General features: G+C 41.1%; 2 protein-coding genes across 2 annotated transcripts in view; both read right to left on the bottom strand.

Annotated features, from left to right (window-relative positions):
* Positions 1-14,949, bottom strand: part of n4bp3 (NEDD4 binding protein 3) — a 28,472-nt gene extending 13,523 nt beyond the window's left edge. The window contains exon 1 of the mRNA XM_074674901.1: positions 14,709-14,949. The gene's annotated coding sequence lies outside the window, so the exon portion shown is untranslated. The remainder of the gene's footprint in view (positions 1-14,708) is intronic.
* Positions 14,950-16,350: 1,401 nt separating this feature from the next.
* Positions 16,351-21,912, bottom strand: LOC141793696 (platelet-derived growth factor receptor-like protein). Its single transcript, XM_074674529.1, has 7 exons — positions 21,640-21,912; positions 21,229-21,392; positions 20,048-20,190; positions 19,770-19,921; positions 19,334-19,627; positions 17,156-17,295; positions 16,351-16,918 (listed from the first exon to the last, which is right to left on the bottom strand). Exons 1-7 carry the CDS (start codon positions 21,704-21,706, stop codon positions 16,691-16,693), a joined length of 1,188 nt encoding a protein of 395 aa, XP_074530630.1. The 5' UTR covers positions 21,707-21,912; the 3' UTR covers positions 16,351-16,690.
* Positions 21,913-21,922: the final 10 nt, after the last annotated feature.

The following is a 21,922-nucleotide window of genomic DNA, read 5'->3' as shown; positions in this document are numbered from 1 at the left end:
ATTCTGATAATTGAAATTTATCAGATGAAAACAAGTGATTAAAGTTGCTTTTATTTACTAATTAACAAGCCCACACATTTGAAACAAAGTAGGTGGCAGCCTGTGACCTGCCAACACATGCAGAGGAAAAAAAACGCTGCTGCTACAACAAGCTGGCGAGAGTGTGTGGATGTTATTTGTTTTAGAGGAGGATGACACGATTACAACTTGCAAAACATGAGCCACAAGTATTACAGGGAGGAAAACTACTACTCTTTTGTCACCTGACAAATAATCGCAGCAGAGACAAAGTATTACATTACAAGATATTGAAATACAAAAACGACACCTGGATTGCTTACATTTCTTGATTTAAGACATTACTTCTACTTCAAGAAAATTGACTACCAAAAATTTTTACCCCATTGACATAATCTTTTTTACTCACTTCAAGCAATAACTAAAACATTTTCATGGACTTGTCAGGTGAGTGCTGCTCATATTGAGGCTAAGAGGACAAACACTCTTGCTTGTATTTCAGTTTTTGCAGTGATTGGCATAAACAATGTACTTACAGCTTGGAAAGCTTATTCAGTAGCTGCCAGCCCATATCACATGATTACTTGACCAATTTGAAAACATTTTGTACCCTTTCAGTAATCTGGACTCCAAACTCTGTTAGAAAATAAAAGCCTAAGTTAACATAAACAGAAATAAGTCTTTGGTCCGCCTGGGTAAACTATCTAATATTTCACCCAGGGTGTTTTTAACTAAATAATGAGAACCGTCCACAATGACCTTCACTCAACATAGATTCATATAAAACCACAGCATGACTTTTATGTGACAACATGCTGTTTAAGCTGTCTAAATTTGTCAAAAGCAGCAGGGTGAGCCATGCCACAGGCCAACAGGAAGGACCCATCATCGTACACATGAAACAAAGCAGTGCTGCACTCTCTGATTGACTTTTACACTCCAGCGTGTAATGAGTGAGTGTGTCTCTGGCTGTGGGGCACGACAGCAGAGACATGCTCGGCAGCAGCCTCTAATTGTTGGCAGGTTATTCATTATGGATGGGAGACAATCAGCCAGACAGAGCTCTTCCCTTTCCACAGACCCCAGAGGCTTATCAGAGGAGTCAAAGTGTTGAAAAGCAGGGACATGAAAAGCTTCTTCTGATGAGCGCTGTGAAAGACGTTTGTGTGTCATAAATCTGAGAAAGCTAACAGGACACAAGCTGCACCCAGACGTGGAAATCTGATGGGACGCTTGAGGCTAAAATACCTCGAGGTGATACTCATCTTCTATTTCTGAATGAGATCAGACAGAAATGTGCACAAAAGGTCAAGTCTCATATCATGACGCCCCATATGAACAGCAGTTATAACTGTTTGTTGGATGTGCTGGAGCTAGAGCTGAAGGCCCAGTATTCACACACACACACACTGTTTCTATTGATTACCCACACTTTGCTCTTCACAGAGGTCAAAGGTTATATTTGGTCATGGTGGCAGATACAGGGTGCTATTGAGCACACAGACAGTCCAGCACAGAGGCAGACAATTTATTGAGCGAGTCCTGACAGAGGGAAAACATGACACATTACTGGGAACACTGCTGCTCCAGCTATGAGGACTTAAAGTCCCCAATGTTACAGTTTCAGTAACAGTAGTTGAAACAGGTGGTGAAAAAAAGGTACAAACCCCCATCCTAAACAAATAAATGAATAAATGAATAAATAAATTAATAAATAAATAAATAAATTAATTAATTAATAATGAACGAATAACGAATGAATACATAAACAAATAAATAAATAGATAAATAGATAACCAACCTTACTGAAACATGAGGTGGGAAATAAAAATAGAAAAATGCAACATAGCGGGATTTTTCGTTTGGAATTTTTTTTTGCAATCGTTAAATTGGGATTCTTTGTAAAAAAAATAAAAATAAAATAAAATAAAGAACTCTTATTTTCCAAATTCCAATTATTATTTCAGTCTTGATAGATAGGAAAAATGACCATTTTCCTCCAGCAGAGGGGGAATTTTTCTCTCTGACTCTGGGAAAACATGGTTCCTGATATAGTCTGTAGACATCATCATCATTTAACTTTTTCACATGATCTGGTATTAAAAAAGCAAACTAAAAATCGGCAATCAAATCAGCACCCAAAAATTCGTAATAGAATCAAACCATGAGAATAGCATCTTATCCCAGCCCTAACTGTAACCTAAGAGTGTTAGTGAACACCATTCAAGTCATTGGTTGCCATTGATGTCTATAGATGTAGATTCGACCACAACAACTGTAATCTAATCCTCTATAGACGTCAACTAGGTTTTTTAATGGGGAGAGGCGTGGTCTGGTGGAGCTTTTGTGTGTGTTTATGTGGCAATACATATTAATTTGTTTAATAATAAAATAATACTCAACGTTTTCAATTCAACACATTTTGTCTTATAAACCCATAATGCTGTGTTTATGTCCACCATGGAAAATTGACTACTCTTCCACTCCCTCACCATCACAAGGATGCATTTAGGTACCTAACACGCTACCTAAGTGAATCAGTACTGGGTACTGCTGATGGAATTTGGTTGGTACCTATAAAAGTACCAAATTCAGTACCTATCCCTAAATAACAGATCCAGAAAAATGAAGCCTTGGAAAAAATGTCCACCTCAGAGGATTTGCAGCAGTTGGACCAGGTTAACAGTCCAACAGCTCTGTTAAAAAACCTCACAGCCTTGATCCAGGCTGGCTTTGTCCTGAGCTCACTTCAATAAATCAGCTGTTGAGACTCATGTAGACTCTCTCTGAGCTGAACCAGCTGAGGTGGGTTTCCCTCCTTTTCCTCTATTAGCCCACTGATGGTGGTCTGCAGTGTGTGTCTTGGCTTTTACAGTCACTGCTGACTTTTCAGTATCGTATTTCTGCCCAGAATTCAATTACTGGCCCTGACTACAGGAGCAGCATTGGGGTTATCTGGGGTGACTGGTTGCACTGGTGTTTTGTAGAACCTTATTGATCTGGCACAGCCTCGTGTTATGTAAGGCAGTGAGAGGGTATGGCTACAGAGGGCGTGAGCTCATCCCTTATCTCCAAAATGTCTCTTTGAGTTCTGTTATTCACGGGGAAATTCAGTTGACTCCTTCACCAGGGCAAAGAGTTTGTTTTGAAGAATAGCAGAGATTTTAATTTGTTTTGTGAAAAGGGATTGATTGCATCATCTCTAATGCTGTTTAGATGAATGTCTGTGTTAATCCCTGTGAGGTTAGAAGTTCAGCCTGTATGTATATGTGTGTGTGTGTGTGTGTGTGTGTGTGTGTGTGTGTGTGTGTGTGTGTGTGTGTGTGTGTGTGTGTGTGTGTGTGTGTGTGTGTGTGTGTGTGTGTGTGTGTGTGTGTGTGTGTGTGTGTGTGTGAAAAAACAGAGAGGCAGAGAGAGACAGAGAGAGATTAGGCGGCAATCACCAACATTAGGATAAATGCCTGAACTCAGTGTTGTTTTCCTTCACTTATTGCTGATACACACCAACACACACATAGCATGCAAGGTTCATAGAGTTAGATATTGAGATATGAAAAATAAAACAGGTTTTTTCACTTCAACAGAATTTACATTTATCCTATGCAGAAACATTGGTGCTATCAGATGAATATCATCTTCATGAACTCAGTAACCAGTAGTAACAAATCGTGTATGTCATTTAGCCACAGTTAGCTGGCAAATAAGCTAACAATTCCTCCATAGCTTGTCACTAAACTCCAGTCTCCAACTGACTTACTCAAGTAAACAATTCAAAACTCTATTTAAAGGGTTTTAAACATGAACATTACAGCTTCATAGCGTCATTGCTTTACGTTTCCCAAGACACTGGGGATTACAATAGATGTTAACTATTGCTTTTCTATCATTTAGCCTTAGCTAGTTCGTAAATAAGATCATGCTAGCTTCACAGCGTGACAGAAAACACTGTCAACTGCTTCTTTATTGACACTTGTTTTAGTTTGAGTTTTAAAAGGGTCTTAAAAATGTGAACTTAAAAACCACATAAAGCTTCATTTCCACAATAGACATAGTTTCTGTGCTGTGCTGTGCTGTGCTGTGCTGTCATAGTATTAAGATTGTAATAATCAATGTGACTATAATAAGAGGGTCCTTGGAAAAATGTCTCACCTGAAAAAGGGTTCATGGTCTAAAAAAGTCTGGGAACCATTTAGTATGACAGGGACGCTGAACTTCTATCTAACTCAAACCAAACCTCTAATCAAACACTTCGCTTATGTTTTCACATATTAAAAAGCTAGCTGTACCAGTAGTAGTAGAATAGTATATTTGAAATGTAGGAATACAATGTGCTATCCCAGGTGGCTTAGTGTTTTATGGACCTTATTTTGATGGCAATAAAAGAAGTAGACATGAATACAATACAGTATGAGGGATAACTTTAATATCATTTACCAACTACAACGCCAAAACACCAGAAATCCTGATCTATTTGGGATCTTGAACCTTTAACCCACTTTCTATCCATTTGAGATGACAGTTCTGGCAGTTTTATGATGTTATTTAAAATAAAGTGCCCAGAATAATAAAGTCTCTTCACTAAAAAACGAAATGTTTACAGAGAGCCATGTGACAATGGGTTATTTGCAGGATTCCATCAGCCATATCTAAGATATGAAACCTGATAAAAACATATCTTTAGCTTCTCATGATGTCATGAAGGAAGTTGAAAACTGTAAAAACAGCCTCGTCCAGAAATATTTCATCCCCTCACTTCACTGGAATTCGTGAGAACACAAACAGCTAAGTGGCACGGTGTTCGTTTCACTTAATCTTGAATCTGGTTCAACTCCTGTGTTTGGTTTCGGCTGACTTTGTTAGCTTGTACAGTCCAGTGTGCCATGTTTGCCAGCTGCTGCTATCAGCAGAGCTGTTTTTTAATGCAGAGCAGAAGTTCAGCGTGAAGAGTGTACCGGGAGAAACTCACATTCCTTACATTTCTCTCTGGGTAATAATTAATGTGCCTTCACATAACATATACAGCTCTGACACTGATGATGTGGAGCGCCCCTGATTCTGTGCCAAGGGCTCTGAGTCTTTGTTATGAGTTGCTTAAAAAAATAAACAAGTGTCTATTGTTAGGATCACCTGGGTTCCCGTGAGAGTCTTGTAGGTAATATTAGAAATGTAATGGTTGATAATTCAACCTCATAATAAGAGCTTGGGAGCTGTACAGAGTTAAATTGAGCTGATCGAGACAAAAGCACGAGAGCTAAGTGCTTATTAAACTCATTACATGCAGTATGGGGGAGAATGAGCAGACTCTCTTTCTATTTTCTCTCTATGGCTTCTTTGTTTCCTGGAGCAGTTCATGTAGGAGTCCCAGCTCTGTGATTACAGCGTTAGAAAATCGAGTGGTTCCCACATCGACCCACACCTGAACTAGTTCAACTCAACTGCTGCGGTGGAGATGAATTAATCTATCCACACACCGTCACTGTAAGACCACACACTCAGCACCACCACAAACGGGAAACTAGTGGATCACAGCTGAAAACTGATTAGGATTCTGTGGAACGTACAGATTCGGCTCGATCTTCGGTTTGACTGCTTCAAAAGTTAAAGCTCTCAGATTCAGGCCAAAATAAAGACCATGGAGAAAAAGCTTTCCTGATCACATCCCAAACATTTTCTTTGATCTCATCCGCTCTCTAACGCCAGGAGAGGAGGGGAGCGGGCTGCGTGTCAGGTAGTAAACACTGATGCTGACGCATGCTGACACCGAGTCGGAGCATCAGCACTTTTCTCTCCTGTGGAGTTTTCTGTAAATAAAGTACGTTTGGTGTTCGGTGGGAAGCAAAACTGTGAGAACTACTAAAAATTGCCTTGTTCAGGCAGCTCAGGATACAGCTTCAATGTCAACAATGACCACATCAGCATGATTTCACCTTGCCTCGAGCTTCACAATTCTTACAAACACAATGTGTAAAAAACAAAGACGCTCTAAAGTCATTCCACTGAAACCTTGTTACGCAGCTTGAGTACAACATTGAGCCTTGAATAGTCCTTAGGGGGAATTCCAGGGCCACAAATAGACCATCAGACCAGCAATCATTGTAAAAAACAAAACGAAGGAATGTCATGGAGAGAGGCTTTATTGAAGAAATCAAGATGTTCAGCTCAGCAGAGCAAATAATCCTATACGTAGATCTGAAAGCACAATGTGGCTCCTTTCATGCACATTCAATAAGGAAGAGACACTTTGCATATTGGAGTGAAAGGGGGGGTCTGAGGCTGCTGCTCAACGTGACGTCATTCACTCAGGAGAAAAGAGTCAGTTAAAAAGTTAGCTAATTTCAATGCAGCACCACTGCAAACAAATAAACCCAGTGACCTGAGTGATTAAGAAGCAGGCTGCTCTCCTCTTCTCTCTGCAGCTTTAAGCTGCTCTTTGACAGCGCTGCCTCAAATCACTGCCTGTACAAAGCTTATTGAGTCTGAGTCAAACGGCCCCAGCAGCAAGCTTGAGAATGCTTAAAAACACTGGAAACAGGTTATGGTGGTTGAATTTGAATTGTTTTATGACTGACAGGCCAAAATAATGAGGTAAGTTAGAGAAGCAAACACATTACCTGTTTGTTTGTCCACCTGAATGTTTACTCTTCAGCTCCTGATCCCATGCTCACTTTATTCCATTATATCAGTCTCAAACTCGCGCTGCTGATTATCTCGCCACATGACTTCCTGTTTCTCTCTCTGACATGGCAGTGGTGGGGGTGGTGGGCTGGGAGAGGTTGCGTGGTCCTAACCCCTGACCTGCAGGCCACGACAGGATGACTTCGCACTGATCTAAATAGAAAACTAAGCTGATCCCGAGCTGAGCGTGACGACAGCTTCAACACAGGCAGCAGTAACACAGTAGAATTACCTGAAAAATCACCCAGCAGACCTCTGCAGCAGGTAAAAGTCTGCCTCCACTCCCACAGGACGTATTGGTACTTTCCTGCTCCCCCTACACCCTCTCCCTTTTCCCTTCCTTCCCCGCCTCACCTGCTCATCTCTTTGTGCACTTTGAGCCCTCTCAGGGGCCAGTGTGGTCCAACTTGTTCTCCCAGTTTTAGAAACAAAAGTCCTGCATGCGAACCAGCTTTGAGGCGGTAAATCCAGACCCTGCGCTGACATACAAAAGCAGGCATCACCAGATAAATGCCAACAATACAACCTGTGTTGTTTGCACATGGATAATATGACAATGATGAGGGTTGAGGCTTTGGTTTAAAAACAGACAGCAAGGAAACAGAGAAGAAGGATGAGGAAGGAAATAATAAGCACACATGAGGAACAAGTGGAAAAAGAGAGCATGTGGGGGCTGTCTCAGTATGGACTGTCTGGACAATAGTCTGAGTGTCAGACTCTCCTCCTGTAGGGGGGTGGGAGCAGGGGACCTGGACGGGTCTTGCTCTGTGTCATATTACATAACTCAAAATGGAGAAAAGAGAGGGCATTGTTCTCAGCTTCTTGACCAGGGGAAAGATACTCATTTCTTCTTCTCTTTGAATATGATGTAGGCTGCAGAGCTGATCATAGTGAGCGGGGTATCTGGACTTCTTAAAGCTGGCTCCACTGGTGGGCACACAGGAATCCCAGCTAATAAAGCACCGAGCCAACAAGAGATGCACAATGTAGAGATTGGCAAGCTTCTAAAGGCATCCCAGGGCATGAATGTGGAGTTTGTTGTGGCACCCGCTCGCGCATTTTGATGAAAAATCAGCCAAAAAATGAAAAAAGGGGCAAAGTCCATCAAAGTCTGGCAGCAAAACAGAACACTTGGGCAGGTGCTGCTGTATCCCTGACTCTACCTCAGGGCCCCACGGGCATATCCAGTCTCAGATTCCACAGATTCTCTGTTGTAAGTCTCCCAGCTGACAGACGGAGCAGCTCAAAGAAGTAAAAGCTGTGGGAACCTGAAGGAGAGGTGAAGGTGCAGTACGTGATTGTATGTGGTGATGGCAGCGAGACGAGGGGAGGACAGGAATGTAGAGATCTCAGGATGAAAATACAAGACAGAAAACACAGAGAGGACACTGTTCCCCTCTGACCAGTCAACAAGATGAGACGACAACCAGGGCTGGATTCATTTCCTCTGTCTAAGCTCTTCAGAACATTAAATTACAAGAAGCAGCCACGGGAGGCACACTGGATGGCTGGTTCTTTGAAAAACAACATCTACAAAAACTTTTTCTACAGTTATTCACCTGTGCCTGATGTGTATCTTAACTTAGTTAGTACTTCAACAAGAACAGATCATACACAGATATGCTCAAAAGACCAGCAAGTCTAAAGGTAAGGGTCAAGGTAAAACATCAGAGAGAAGAGTTTAACATAGTTTATATAAAAAGGCCAAACAAGGGAGGTTTACAATGTAAACAGGTTCATGGAGTGTGGCTTATGTTAGTAGAGCTAGTAGCATCAGCCTGGGGCCTGTTCTTAACAGGAGACCAAAACATTTTTAATGCTTGTTTGCTGAATGGTGGTCAGCTCAACCTTTTAGTAACACTTAAAAAATAGATTTTATAACATAGCATCAAGCAGGTTTGCTGCTCTGTTTAAACATTTTTGATTTAAGATTGTTGTCAGCCACTTGTACACAGATATCTTTTTTTTTTTACAGAGACGCACAAGTTACTGTCAGACCCCCTCAAACTGCAGCAATTGTGTCATTAGGCTGGAATGTGTTTGCCATTTGCTCTCCACTCAAAAAGTTTTTCCTGCATAGGACAAAGCCCGATTGGTCAGTTTCGAAAAAACAAAAAAACACAGACACAGCCTTCATATTCTCTGATATTTCTTTATCATAAGCACATAATGCAACCAAAGTGTATTTTAACTTACCCCATAGTGGTATGACACAGCTAACCAATGGTAAGACATCTCTGGTAATAAAATCTACTTATCAACCCTTACCCTGAGGCGTACTCGTTGACACATCTCTATCAAAATGTTAGCCCGGAAACAACTCCAAAGAGACAATTGTAACAATGTCATGCCCAAAAGATTTTTCCACCACCTGTGTTACCAGCCTGAAACCTTCAAGTCCTCAGTGTTGATTTTATGGAGAACATGATGTGACAGTAAACATAATGCTGTTCAGGAGAAAAGAGCTGCTGCAACACATGCTACTTGTTCACACAGGTATAAATAAACAACAATGCCCACTCACAGAGGAGGGCTGTGACTCGTGGCCTTTTGTTCTGCAACGCTACAACTCTTCAGACTAAATAAAAGAGACGAGTGCTGAGTACTCTGCTCACACATAATTCATCCTAACACTCACACACACAGGGTGACGGTTTCTGATGATAGCCTATCTATAGGAGGCAGGTGAGTGCGAACGCGCCTTACGCGAGATAACGGCGATCAATAAAAACACAAGGAAACGATAAGGCTGAGGTAAACACATGAGCTCACTGGCTCACCAGGGGAAAAAAAGCTGCGTTCGTTAACAACACAATAGTCACGAGATGATGGTGTCCGAGTTAGCAGGAGAGGGCGGTTATTTCCGTCTGCCCTCCAAGTTTCTGACATTCAGAGACAATAGCACCCGCAGGGGTCTGTCCACCCTCCTACACTCACAGACCTTTCCCCTGTGAAGGTCAGAGGGTCCCTCCTGTCCCATGAGGTTCAAACCATTGTTCAGTGTGTTGCCAAGTCGGGCAATCATACAGCCAGTAACAACCCAGAAAACACTGGGAACAGACTCTGCTGCCATTAAATATTAAGCATATAGCAGATTCGGTCCATCTGGCAAAACAAGAAACTTTGATTGACAGAAAAAAGCATGTGGGCCACCGAACTAGATCCTCATTACGCCGAATCCACCCATGCATACTCACACCTACTCTTATATATCATCAACCTGCTTACAGCTTTTCCTCCTGTCAGTTTGTGAAAATGATTTTACTGGGTTTTTCTTGCAGCTTTTAGCTTCTCACAGGGGAAGTCATCCTTTGTTTAACTACTTGAGTTCATAAAGTTGCTCAGACTCATGTGTTAGCAAACAGTACCTTGCATGAACCCCAAGTGACGTACATCTGGGAGCCTGTTTCTGTACACTCCATGAATGTATTTCCAAAATCCGCTCTCCTTTATCTCTGGCTTGGTCGCCTCCATCTCCCATGATAAAAAAAGTGACCCTTTAGTAGCTTTATGTTCCACTTTGTTCACATACTAACCCTTTGTATCTGCCAGTTGGTGTTGTGCAGGTAGCAGAATCAGGCTGGAGGGCTTTTGCAAAACAAAAAAGCCAGCAAAGACAAAACTACAGATGCAAAGCTGCAGAGTGTTAAACTGAAAATGAGCAAAATCTCTGTACAGCGCTGCAGAGTTAGTAAACAATGTGTCATGGTTTCATCACTTTAAACGTCTCTTTTTTCATTGCACATTGTCAACTGAGCTTTCATTGTAGCACATTTTGGCTTAAAGTTAAGGCAGCTTTAAGGCATTCATTGAACAAACAGTATCTGATCTTTTATTTACTCACGGTTGTCTGACGGGAGACAAGTCTTGAATGGAAACATACTCTTCAAGATCAATCTTCAGCAATAAGGAAACACCTGTCACTTTCAGGTAATGATTAACATGGGTGTGTTGTCTGTCTCGGCACTTGAAAAATAACAACGCTAAAGCCCTAAAATGTGTCCCAGCCAAATTAGTGCAGAGTAAATCAATGTTTTACTGAAGCCAAACAAACGTGAGCTGCTGTCAAACTTGTGCAAGACCCAAGACTGAACCTGAGTGGACTGGAAAGTCAACGCTGTCCTGTTCAAACTTTATCTGTTAAACTTTTTCTATTACTTCTACTTGCTGTAAACAGATGTGATGTGATGAGGTGGTATTTACTGTTACAGCCTCACATCAGACTGTAGCAGAACCCAGACTGGCAGCCCTGCACACCCAGCCAAATCCCACAGTGATTTTATTAACCAGGCCAAGCTTTAATCGCAGCGACAGACGGCTCAGAGAGCGTATCAGGGCAGCCACAGGCAGAGGGATGACCGAGGAGTGAAAGCTCTAAGTGTGAGAGCATCACACTTTCTTCTCTGAGCAATCATGCATGGCCTTGTCTATACAGAGTCTATAAGATGAGGACAGACAGAGGAGAGAGTGGAAAGGGGGACAGGATAAGCCAAAGACTGGGAGTGAACAATGATAAAACAAGGAGCCAGGGGAGGATAATCCAAGGAGTGAAAGGAACAAAGTTTAAGGGAGAGGAAAGAAGGGCTGTTAAGTGTTTGATTAACTGTCCTGCCGGAGGGGAAATCTCTGTCAGGGCCTTCACAACTGTGCTCTCCCTGCTGCACCATCTGGACTGCAGTATGCATGACTGACCCACTATTCACCTACACGCAACAAGAAAAGAGCAAAACAGTGTGCTATTTCTGTCTTTCACTGAAGAGAAATGATACTTGGTTTCAGAGAGGTCGAGATAATTTCTGGAACTTTTCTTAAAGTTGAATCAGGTCAGACATAAACACTCTGTGGGATCAAGATGACGTGAAGTTTATGAAAATAAGAGTGCCTGATGGAAATTAGGTTGTTCCCTCTTCTCTCTCTGCAAGCAACCGTAAGCAAATGGTCAGCAGACATCGAGGCATGCAGCAGAATTAGTGTTTCATCAGCTGCCAGTGATTTAAGGAGATGTAGTATGCACACACACACACACACACACACACACACACACACACACACACACACACACACACACACACACACACACACACACACACACACACACACACACACACACACACACGCAGGGGAGTGTCAGCCCCCTGGGAGCTCACACAGCTGAACGAAGACATCACATCAGCTGTCCGACTGGCTCTGCAGAGAGGAGAGCAGCACAAAGATGGACCATGCTGATTTGTTGTCGTCAAAAATCTTTCAAAACACTTACAGCAAACAGATGAGCTCTGAGAGACTGACAAATCCAGCTCCATGACTCAGTCAACGCTGATAATGTGCCAGCTATAATAGATGTCAAAAATACAGCAAAAGAGACCAGAATCAAAAATATACAAGTCAATTTATCCCTAGTTTTCCTTCAGGTCAACTCATCAAAATTCTTTGAAATACTCTGAATAATAACATCTGATATCACAAGTTATGACAGTTTAAATGTTTACTATACGCCACTGTAGATATTTAATTACTTAACTTTCAAATTCACTTTTCCTCATTGGATTTTAAACTTAGATCCACAGCATATGAAGCTGTATTTACAGGAATGAATGTCTTTCTGACACAATTAGTAAAGGATAAAATAACTGATTGTTTCAATGTAGCAACAATAAAGGGTTAACTTTGTTAAGAACAGTGGTTCTTAACCTTGTTGGAGGTACCAAACCCCACCGGTTTCATATGCGCAATAACCGAACCCTTTATTAGTGAAAAAGATAATATTAATTCATTTAAATTCAAGGCATAGGTAGGCCTTTATGTTTTTTTTACCGGTGCACAAAATGAACCGTGCATGAACATCACCTTGTTCCAGGAACACAACCAACACAGTGCATGAACTCACAACAAATTACATACCCGCAAATCAGTGTGACTCCTGCTGCTGTCTTTGAGAGACCAGTTCAGATATGTGGGGCTTCACCTTGGCAAGTGCCACTTCCTTTAGTTTGCTGCGAGACTACAGTTGCTCAACTTCACATTGCAAATCATGCAGATCGGAGGCTGATACATGTGAATCCATGTTGTACCTATTCATCGGACCACTTTCTTTTTTTGCTCGACATAGTATGGTTTAAAATATGGCCAAGCGGGGTGTTTCATAACAAACTGACACAATGAGTTGGGTGTGTCTTGCAGCGGAGGCTCCGCCGAACCCCTGAGACCAACTCATCGAATCCAGGTTAAGAACCACTGGTTTAGAAGAAGAATTAAAGGGTCAGTTCACCCAAATTACAACTACACCACATGTCTTCATAAAACACTGGATGGAGCGAGCCTTGAGGATGATTTGAGTCAAATTTTTCAGCAGAACCAATCAAAAGCTGAACTTCCAGATCCTTGTAACTGAAAATTTTTTGCTCAAACAACCAAAAATGCTTGCATGGATCAATGCCATAGCTAAAGGAAACTGGCATGTAGAACTATAATCTTGGAGCCAGTCCTGATGTAGGGTTGATGAAACAATCACAGACCTGTGGAAATATACTTGGAAAAACAACAGGGGGCTGGTGGTGCTAGCTCTGCTAATGTTAGCCACACTAAATGTTGTTTTTGAACCATTCAGAGTATCACCAATAAACTCTTTTTGGAGGTCTAAACGATAACAATGGACAATAAGGAGAGCTGTTCTTTGTTAAAAAGCACTGCTTTCACTCAGCATGAGTACATTTTACCTACAAATAGATGAGAGACCTTGGTGTTGATGCAGCCTCATTCAGCAGACTTCATTGACCAACCTCAGAAATAAATGTTTCTCTTTTATCATTTTGGATTAAGAAAGAATTCTGCTACAAACACACAAGTTTATTGAAACATAAAGAAGAGCAGGCATACACAGAAATAGTGAATCACAGCTAAGACACACTCTGATAACCTGTGGCACTTCATTTGTTGCATTAATGAATGACTTAATTGCACATAACATATTCTGAAGACCTGGCTTGAACTGTCACAGCTCCAACTTTGCATAACTTGATTGGTTTTGATAGTTTTTTCACTTTATGATAAAGCAGAGCTGATGGCACAGTGTTATCTCTTCCCTCCTCTCACCCACCTCATGTCACAGGAATGCATGCTTCGCTTTAACCATAAACAGCAATTAAACTGTCTTTGTGATTGCTGTGCAGTGGCTGGTCATCCACGTTCACATGACAGCAGTATATCACAACAGTGTCTCACCTCTGTCTCCCATAATCTATCCCTAAACAACAGGAACGGTTACCACACTGTCTCCAACAACAACTCACACATCTTTTGTCTCTCTATTGTCAGATGAGCTCCTTCACTTACGTCAGCACACACCCCATAACCACCGCGCTCAAAGGACCCATCCTGCAACGCTCCATGAGCCTTCAGGTCAGAGGTCACCTGTGGCCTCTGGTCTCCACGACAACAGTCTGGAAGTCCCCAAGACTGGCCCGGTGTGTCTCCCCCACCACCCACACACACACTGACTCTCACACACAGAAACAGCTTTTGTCCCTGAAGTCCTGAGCATCAAAAGAGAGCTTGGAGTGTGAGCGTCAGCCCAAACATTTAGAGCCAAACACTTTTTCAATACACTGCAGTGAAAGTTAAGGGGGCACCACAGCTGCAGAGTGACAGGGAATAAATGGCAAAATAAAAAGATCATTCAACCATCAGTCTCGTTTTATAGTTTCTCCCTCACTTCCAGATCCAAGAACAACAGTGAAAACAAAGTCTGTGGATTAACCCTGATTTAGCGGCCAACACTGATCCACAGATGAAAGTAACAGTCTGACATTCTCTTCCAGGTTTTTTTTTCCACACAGTAAAACACCTCTCAGCTCATATCTTCAGATATTGTGTGCTAAAAGTTTCTTGCATGCCACCTCCATAGATCAAAACAACTATCAACCATAGATCACCTCTACTTCTGACTCTGATACAGGCTGTATTTGCACTGCAGACATGAAGAGCTCACGAAAAGATGAGGAAACATTGGCACTCACCATGTTCTGTATGCAGGACATCTCTTGGACCAGCTCTGGTTCTCTGCTGCAGTTGGGTCTGTCGGTTATATAATGAAACAAAGTGTGTTTACGTGGCTCCACAGGATATTTTCCAGGACTTCGAGCGGAGCTGCTGGCGGTGTGCAGGGGCAGCAGCACTGTGAGACTGTTTCTTTTCCCTCTCGGAGGTTTAAACAGCGCAGGGCAGAGTCAGAGGAAACACGAGAGGCTGGAGAACATGTGCCTGCTCCCCGGTGACGGGACTGACACGGATCAGGTCAGAAAGGGAAACAACGCCATCTAGCGGTAAGGTAAAATACTGCATTTGAACTAAAAGAGCAATAGCAATGACGGCAAACAGACTAGGATTAATATAGTAGAAAATAAATAAATAAAATAAAACAGAAGCCTTTAACAATTAGTCAATGTCCCATCGATGTTTTATGTTATATGCCCAATGTGTCTTCTGATCCTCTCAAGGGGCTTCAACTAAAGTTTCTTCCTTATTTATTTATTTATTTATTTATTTATTTATTTATTTATTTATTTATTTATTTATTTATTTATATTATTTATTCATTTAATTACTTCGTTGTATGTTAACTTCAGTATCTTTTGTAGCCTACTTCAAACACAGTGTACCAATGGTGTTGTTTAAACCTGTTTAATTTGATCATTTGTAAAAGATGAGAAAAGAAAAGTCCCTTAATCAAAACCTTCTCAAAATCCCTTATGATTTGAGGAGTTATACATTTTAAGTTAAATTCACCTAAGCCTGAGTTAAAACAGTTGCATTTTACAAAAATAGTGCTGACTTTGAACCTCTATAATGTTTCAGAACTGCACTGTATGATGATTATTTAATGTGTAGGCTACATGATGTGTCATTATATCCTGTTACTCAAAATAAGCTCATGGTCGTGGTCCAACTCGACTTTATTCAATTCATTCATTTTTTCTTTTTCTTTTTTTAATGTATGATCAGTTAAGGATCCTTATTTCAGTGTTACCTCAAACATCATTTCCTCAGCTTCTCTGATTAAAAATAAAAATACATATCTCTATGATAATCCTGATTTTTCTTTTTCTTTTTTTTTTTACTTTTCTAGAAAAATTGCAGAAAATTAGGTATTTGCATTCTACAACTTTTATTTTCTCTTGTGCCATAAACTAACTAAGATAGAAATCTTCCTAATTCTCCATTATTTTATGTGGTGGTAAAAAGCTTTTAATTCTTTCACTACATCAAGAGCCTGCTTTATTTTTGTCTACTCCAGCTCACCTGTTTAGCTTGCTAAAAAACTTCAATGGTGACCGTTATCATTGGCTAGAATATCCCTGTCTATGCAGACTGGCAGATTTAAGTGTTGTAATACAAAAATATCATCTATGTGGTTCTGAAATGAGTCAGTCTGCAAAATGAGTCGAGGAATCAAAACATCCTACTGTTGCACACTTTACCTCAGAACAGACTAATGCAACCACTCGTCTTATGCCGTCAGAGGTAAACTCATAATAGTCTTATTAAGCTGAAAAAGACTTTACAAGAATTTGTTTAATTCTGTTTATTCACAAACTGTTAAAACAAGAACTGAGGAAATATTGGTTAAGAAGCTGGAACCAAACACATCAGACATTTTGCTTTGACAATACACTGATATCCATTTTAAAACTATTCGTTTATATTTGTATTTTCTATTTCATAATGTTTGGCAAGTTCAGGCACAAAAAGAAACAAGTGGAAAATCTACAGCTACCCAAAAGAACATCCATCCAAAGTCCAGTACACCCATCCAAACAACAAAAACCTCATCTATCACTGAAATTCTGCAGCGTGTATGCATGACTCAGAGTGACAGAAGGAGAAGGACAGGCTTTGTTGAAATCATGCATTCATATGTGACTCACAGCATGCTGTTTCATACTGTAACAGAACAAAATGTCACACCCTATCTTCTTCCCCCTCTTTCTCTCTCCTTGTGTTATTTTCTAGTTTTGACGATTTGCGGTTTCTTAGGTTTGGCCTTTGAAACCACTTTCACTGTGGTGGACACTGATTTGGCTCCTTGCAGGTTCTGGGCTGTGCAAGTGTAGATCCCCTGGTCCACTTCCCTGACCTCGTCCACCAGGAGGACGGATTGGGATTTCTGTCCAGCTGCTCCTCCACCCACTGGAGTGATGCTCTCCTGTGTGTAGGGAGGCCTCCCAATCTGCAACAAGCATAGGTGTGTGGTTCAGTTTGGAAAAAAAACTGCACAGCACGAGAGAAGAGCTATCTTCTTACAATGAGTGATCTAGTCTGCAGCTTCAGTGTTAACAAGTGAAATAATGAGAAGCCCATATGTGCTGCAGCTCGTGGGTTGGATGCCTCCACAGTACAAGCCAATCAGCAAAGTTAACCATAATGTTCACTTTTGCTGATTCTTCACTCCTCCTGAGTGTCTGACCTGCTGTCCTGGGTATTCCCACGTGAACTCTACGCCCACGTTCTGCTCTCCAACCACAGAGCAGCTGACCTGCAGATTCTCTCCTACTGCCACTGACCCCGACGATGCCTGGATCACTGGAGCAGGAGGCGCCATGGGATCTGAAACAGGTATTGAAGAAATACGCTCAATAAGTCAAACGAAACCATAACTTGAGAGTGAAGCAGTGAGCGTGCTGATTCAACAAGATATATTTCTATGAGGAATTCATGCTTTATCTGCTTTTTTAGTGAGGAATCTGAATGTCTTATCTGTTTTATTAAATGCATTTTAGGATGTGTTCATGTTGTACACATCAAGTACTTTGGTGCTGTTGTGGTGTGGCAGCTCCACTTTATAATCAACTGGTATTAAAATCTGCCTGGACAAAAAAGAAATGAAAATAAACAGAAGATAGATGGGTCGATAAAGTTGCCACAACAAATCAATTAGCATATCAAATTTTAAGTGTTAAAGTTTAACTTGAGAAAAAGTTGTAAGGACCACCTCACTCATATAAAAAGAAGGTTAGAATATTTAGTTAAAAACCTGAATGTAGTATAATTAGTAATATCTTTATGTACTAAAAGTCAGCAATGGAGCTGCTTTAGAAAGTGTTTGTGGACAATGAGAGTTGTGGGAGTAATAGGGACAACGACAAATAAGGCTTGGTATCAAAAATATGCTTTAAACTTGTTTACAAAAGGATGACTAGTATCAAGCTATTCACCTTCCTAGAAGTTATGAAAGTATACTGATGAAACAAGTGATTTCCTATGAAATATCATCTCAAAGTATATTTCTAAACTGGATAATATGGGTTTTGTTGTACTGAGCAAGTCAGTATGCTGTACACATCAATTTTTTCTCCCTATTTCAGGTCAACTGGTTAAAGATATTTTTTGTTTTCATTTTAAAAGTGTAGTGGACTGCTACAATCATATTCATAGTAACATTTTTTGCACAATATCAGATTTTTAATAAAAAACATTGGTTTTACAAACTGATATTAAAGGTACCATATTATGCAAAAATCAATTTATTAAGTTTTTTTTTTTTTGTGAAATTTGTGGGTCTTTGGCTTTCCTCCCAGCCAACAAAATGTGATATCTAATGACAAAACCTGTACTTGGTAGTGCTTGTGAATGTAAAATCATGACCTAAAACGAGCTGTTTGGATTTTGGGGATTTGCCGACGTCAGTGATTCCCTTTTTTGACCAATCAGGAGCAAGTCTATAAGCTTCCCATCTCAGAAGAAGACAAGACTAAGTGGCTAGAGTTCATTTATGAAGGAAATGTGCCAGCTACACTCAGTAAAACTGTTCATGTGTGTGCTAGTCACTTCACGGCCGACTGCTTTTCCAACTTTGGACAGTACAACAGAGGGCTAGCGAATAGACTGGTCCTGAATCCAGGCACATTACCAACCATCCACCAACAAACCTCGGACCCTGGAAATGTGAGTATTTTAAATGCTGTGTGCTGTGGATCAGATGTAAGAGCTTTTCCTCAGTGTCCCCCTGTCTCTGTGTTAGCTTCAGGATGCTAACTGTAGCTGCGGTTAGCCTGTTGTTTTAGCCTGTTAGGGTAAACGAGCTTCCCTGTTTTCTAAACATTGTGCACTCGGAGCTTGAGGCGCCGCTCTCAGTGACGCGGAAGAGCGGGCGGTATCAGCGGTGGCTCATTTACATATGAAGGTCACACCCACTAAATCAGACCGTTCTGAACAGAGGGGCTATGAGAGCCTGGAAACAATGCTGCTGTGCTTGATTTATTGGCTTTTTGGACCAAAACATGTTACTACCATTTCATGAAGACATCAATGATCCATATTAAACTGAAGAAAAGGAGCATAATATGGGACCTTTAATAAGTTACACGTCTTTCACCCATTACTGGTTGCAGTATTATTCCTTATTTTGTTTAGAAGTTAAAACTAAGTCTTTTAGAAGCACAGAAAGAAATCATCCAAAGACAGATGATCATTTTGTTTCTTATTGACTGCGGTAATTTCTTAAAGTAGTAACTTTCCTCCTGCATGTCATGAAAGCAGGCTTTCATCTTGGATGGCTTATGGTTGTAGAGTACTCAATGTTTATCATACATTCTTAGAGTTTCAGCTGTGAGGAGCAAACAGAGAACTCAGTGGCAGCACTCACAGTTGACATAGATGAGCATGTACTTGGTGGAGCTCTGCCTGAGGTTGCCCAGACTGGCGACACAGTACAAGGCTCCTGCGTGGTGAACCCGAGGTCGATGGATGGTGATGCCCTTCCTGACATCAAAAGAGATCTCGCTCCCATCCACCTTCAGCTCTGCTGGCGGAAACTCCCTGTGCAGGGTTACTTTAGCCTCAGGTGACGTCACCTGACAGGGGAGGACTGTGGGCCAGTTGGATCTGAGCTGAATCACCTCATAGTATTCAGACGAGGGAACAAAAAGTTCATGTGGGTCTGATTGGCATAGGGGGAGATAAAGCAGATTAATGATAAGATAAGTGAGCGTAGAAAGGCTTTCTATCAGGCATGAGGGGATATAAAGCCTGCTGTTCAGAAAAGTGGATGTGTAAGCATCAATAAATTAGACTCAGTGTACCGGGAAAGAAGACGAAGACTTTGATGGCTTTGTTGTACTCCTTCCTGCAGTCTGTATCTTCACAGTACATTGGATAACATGTGTACTCCCCTGTGTCTGCACCAGTAGTGTTGACTAATGTCAGAGCGCCATATCTCTCATGTTGCACCATTCTGCAGAGCAATAACAGGAAAGGGTCAAAGAACATATTGACTCTCCATAAGTTTGATATAAATCTGCCGTTTAAAGACTTGACGACACAGCATGGATAATAAAAATTTATCAACCATGAAGTTTACCTGAGCCTCCCATCATCATCCTCTTCTAGGTACGGGGGGACGCTCCACTGCACAGGTTTGCCCCTGCATCGCAGCTCCAGAGTGTCTCCTGACTGCACACTGATGGTCTCTCCCACTTTCTTAAACTTCCCTTTGTTTAGCACCTTTGAATTTCAGACATAGAGTTAAAAAGTTGTACAAAAATAGCACTGATCAAGTCTTTCTGTGACCTAGATCAAACAGATAAAAAAAATTCAGTCTTAATATTAGAGCATGAAAGATGTTTCCTTATGTGTGTTTCCTATCATTCAACAATGAGCACTTAGTTTTGTTTTTCCTGTATTTGATGCCTGCTCCTGTCCCTAGCGTCTCCCGACCCTTAGTCATGTGACTCAGGTAATGAAGCGTATTGTATTGAAGTTTTTTGTGCTGTTGTTCAATAAATGAGTGCAGCAAGCGTTATGGTTGTTTTACGGTGTACACGCAGGCCACATGCTGACTCAAAGGGTAAAACATTCTTGTCGTCTCTCAGGAGTGGTTATTAACAAGCAAGTTTAGAAATGCAACTGAAAGAAAAAAATTTTATAGTTAAAAATTTTGCATAAAAAAGTGAAAAATTTTAAGTGGACCAAGGACTGAGCCCTGGGGGACTCCATATCAGAGTGATGAGGTCATGGTTTTAGCTTTTTAACTCTGGAAAAGATGCTTTCCACAAGTAAATCATCAATGATTGTGTCAATGGCTGCACTATTGCTACAACTGTTAATGGCTCTTAAAGAGCCAGTGTTGAGAAGTGATGAGCATCGACTGCCACATGGTGATTAGGAGGCATATTTACGGCATAAATTGTGGAGTGGTGTGCTGATAAACTCAATTTTCTACATTTGTTTTTGAGATTATATGTTGTCATGTGTTAGATAAATTGAAGCACACTTTATTCAGAAGAAGCTGAACCAGTTTAACAACCTCTAGATATCACAGGAGACCTCAGGCTTGTCTTTTCACCACGTTTAGTAAGGTTTACTGGAGTCAGTAGATCTAGACACACAGGTCATGTTGATAGCTGCAGGATTAATGAGGGGAGTACTTCCTCTGTTTGATGATAAGAAGGATTCACTTTAGAAGCTTGTTAGTTTAGTCCTTAAGTGCAGTGATGAATTCTCCTGCGGTATATCAAATAATGTAATGTACCAGGTGAGTACCTGTGTGAGAACAGTTTGTGCCGGGGCTGCAGGTGTAGCTTTGATCTTGGGTTTGGCTGTTGCTGCTCTGGCTTCTTTATTTGTGGTTTTCCCAGGTTTGGCTTTGTGTTGCTTAGGCTTCCTCCCAGGAGTGGTCCTCTGTTGGGCATCTTTTTGGCAGCAAACTACACAAAACACAGAGCTCATGATACATGGATAACTTCAAACACAGAGTCATATGTGAATTTCTTTGACTTGAGAGAAAAACGTTTTCCTTGTATGATGACACAATGAGATAACTGTGAAATACTCTCCCTCAGATGCAAACATCTACTGTAAACTGGGTTGTTTTATTAATTAGACCTCCCCTCATTAGTAGTAACAGGAACACATGTTCAGAGAACTGCTCAGTGAGAGAAGAAAGTCACTTACCTAACTCAAAGATTACAGCACCAATAAGGACAGTACACAGCAACAACCTCCACTGTGAGCCAAACATGACCGCCAAAGGAATGATCTGGAGTCTTATGAAGTCAGGGTAAATTTAGTCCAACACAGGTAAAGAACGCAGAAATAAATGACCAAGAAGGAAGAGGAGGCAGGAGGAAGAGGGCAGAGCCTGCAAAGTGAGTGGTCAGCTGTTTACCACAAATTCCTGCTCCTGAGAGTGGCATTAGTACCTCAAATTCCTCCTCGCTGGCTCAATGGACGCTTT

This window comes from Halichoeres trimaculatus, unplaced genomic scaffold, assembly GCF_033239565.1.
Source record: "Halichoeres trimaculatus isolate MK-OKI-2021-1 unplaced genomic scaffold, fHalTri1.1 fHalTri1_scaffold_7, whole genome shotgun sequence".
NCBI classification, from domain to species: domain Eukaryota; kingdom Metazoa; phylum Chordata; class Actinopteri; order Labriformes; family Labridae; genus Halichoeres; species Halichoeres trimaculatus.
This window is presented reverse-complemented; position numbering and strand designations above follow the sequence as displayed.

What these genes read in the sequence shown, in the direction of transcription:
- LOC141793696 (XM_074674529.1), bottom strand. Translation starts at nt 21,706, where the DNA reads ATGTTTGGCTCACAGTGGAGGTTGTTGCTGTGTACTGTCCTTATTGGT. An exon ending in TGCTGTAATCTTTGAGTTAG is followed by an intron (nt 21,393 to 21,639) that starts GTAAGTGACTTT and finishes TGTTTTGTGTAG; the next exon opens with TTTGCTGCCAAAAAGATGCC. An exon ending in GGGAATACCCAGGACAGCAG is followed by an intron (nt 16,919 to 17,155) that starts GTCAGACACTCA and finishes TGCTTGTTGCAG; the next exon opens with ATTGGGAGGCCTCCCTACAC.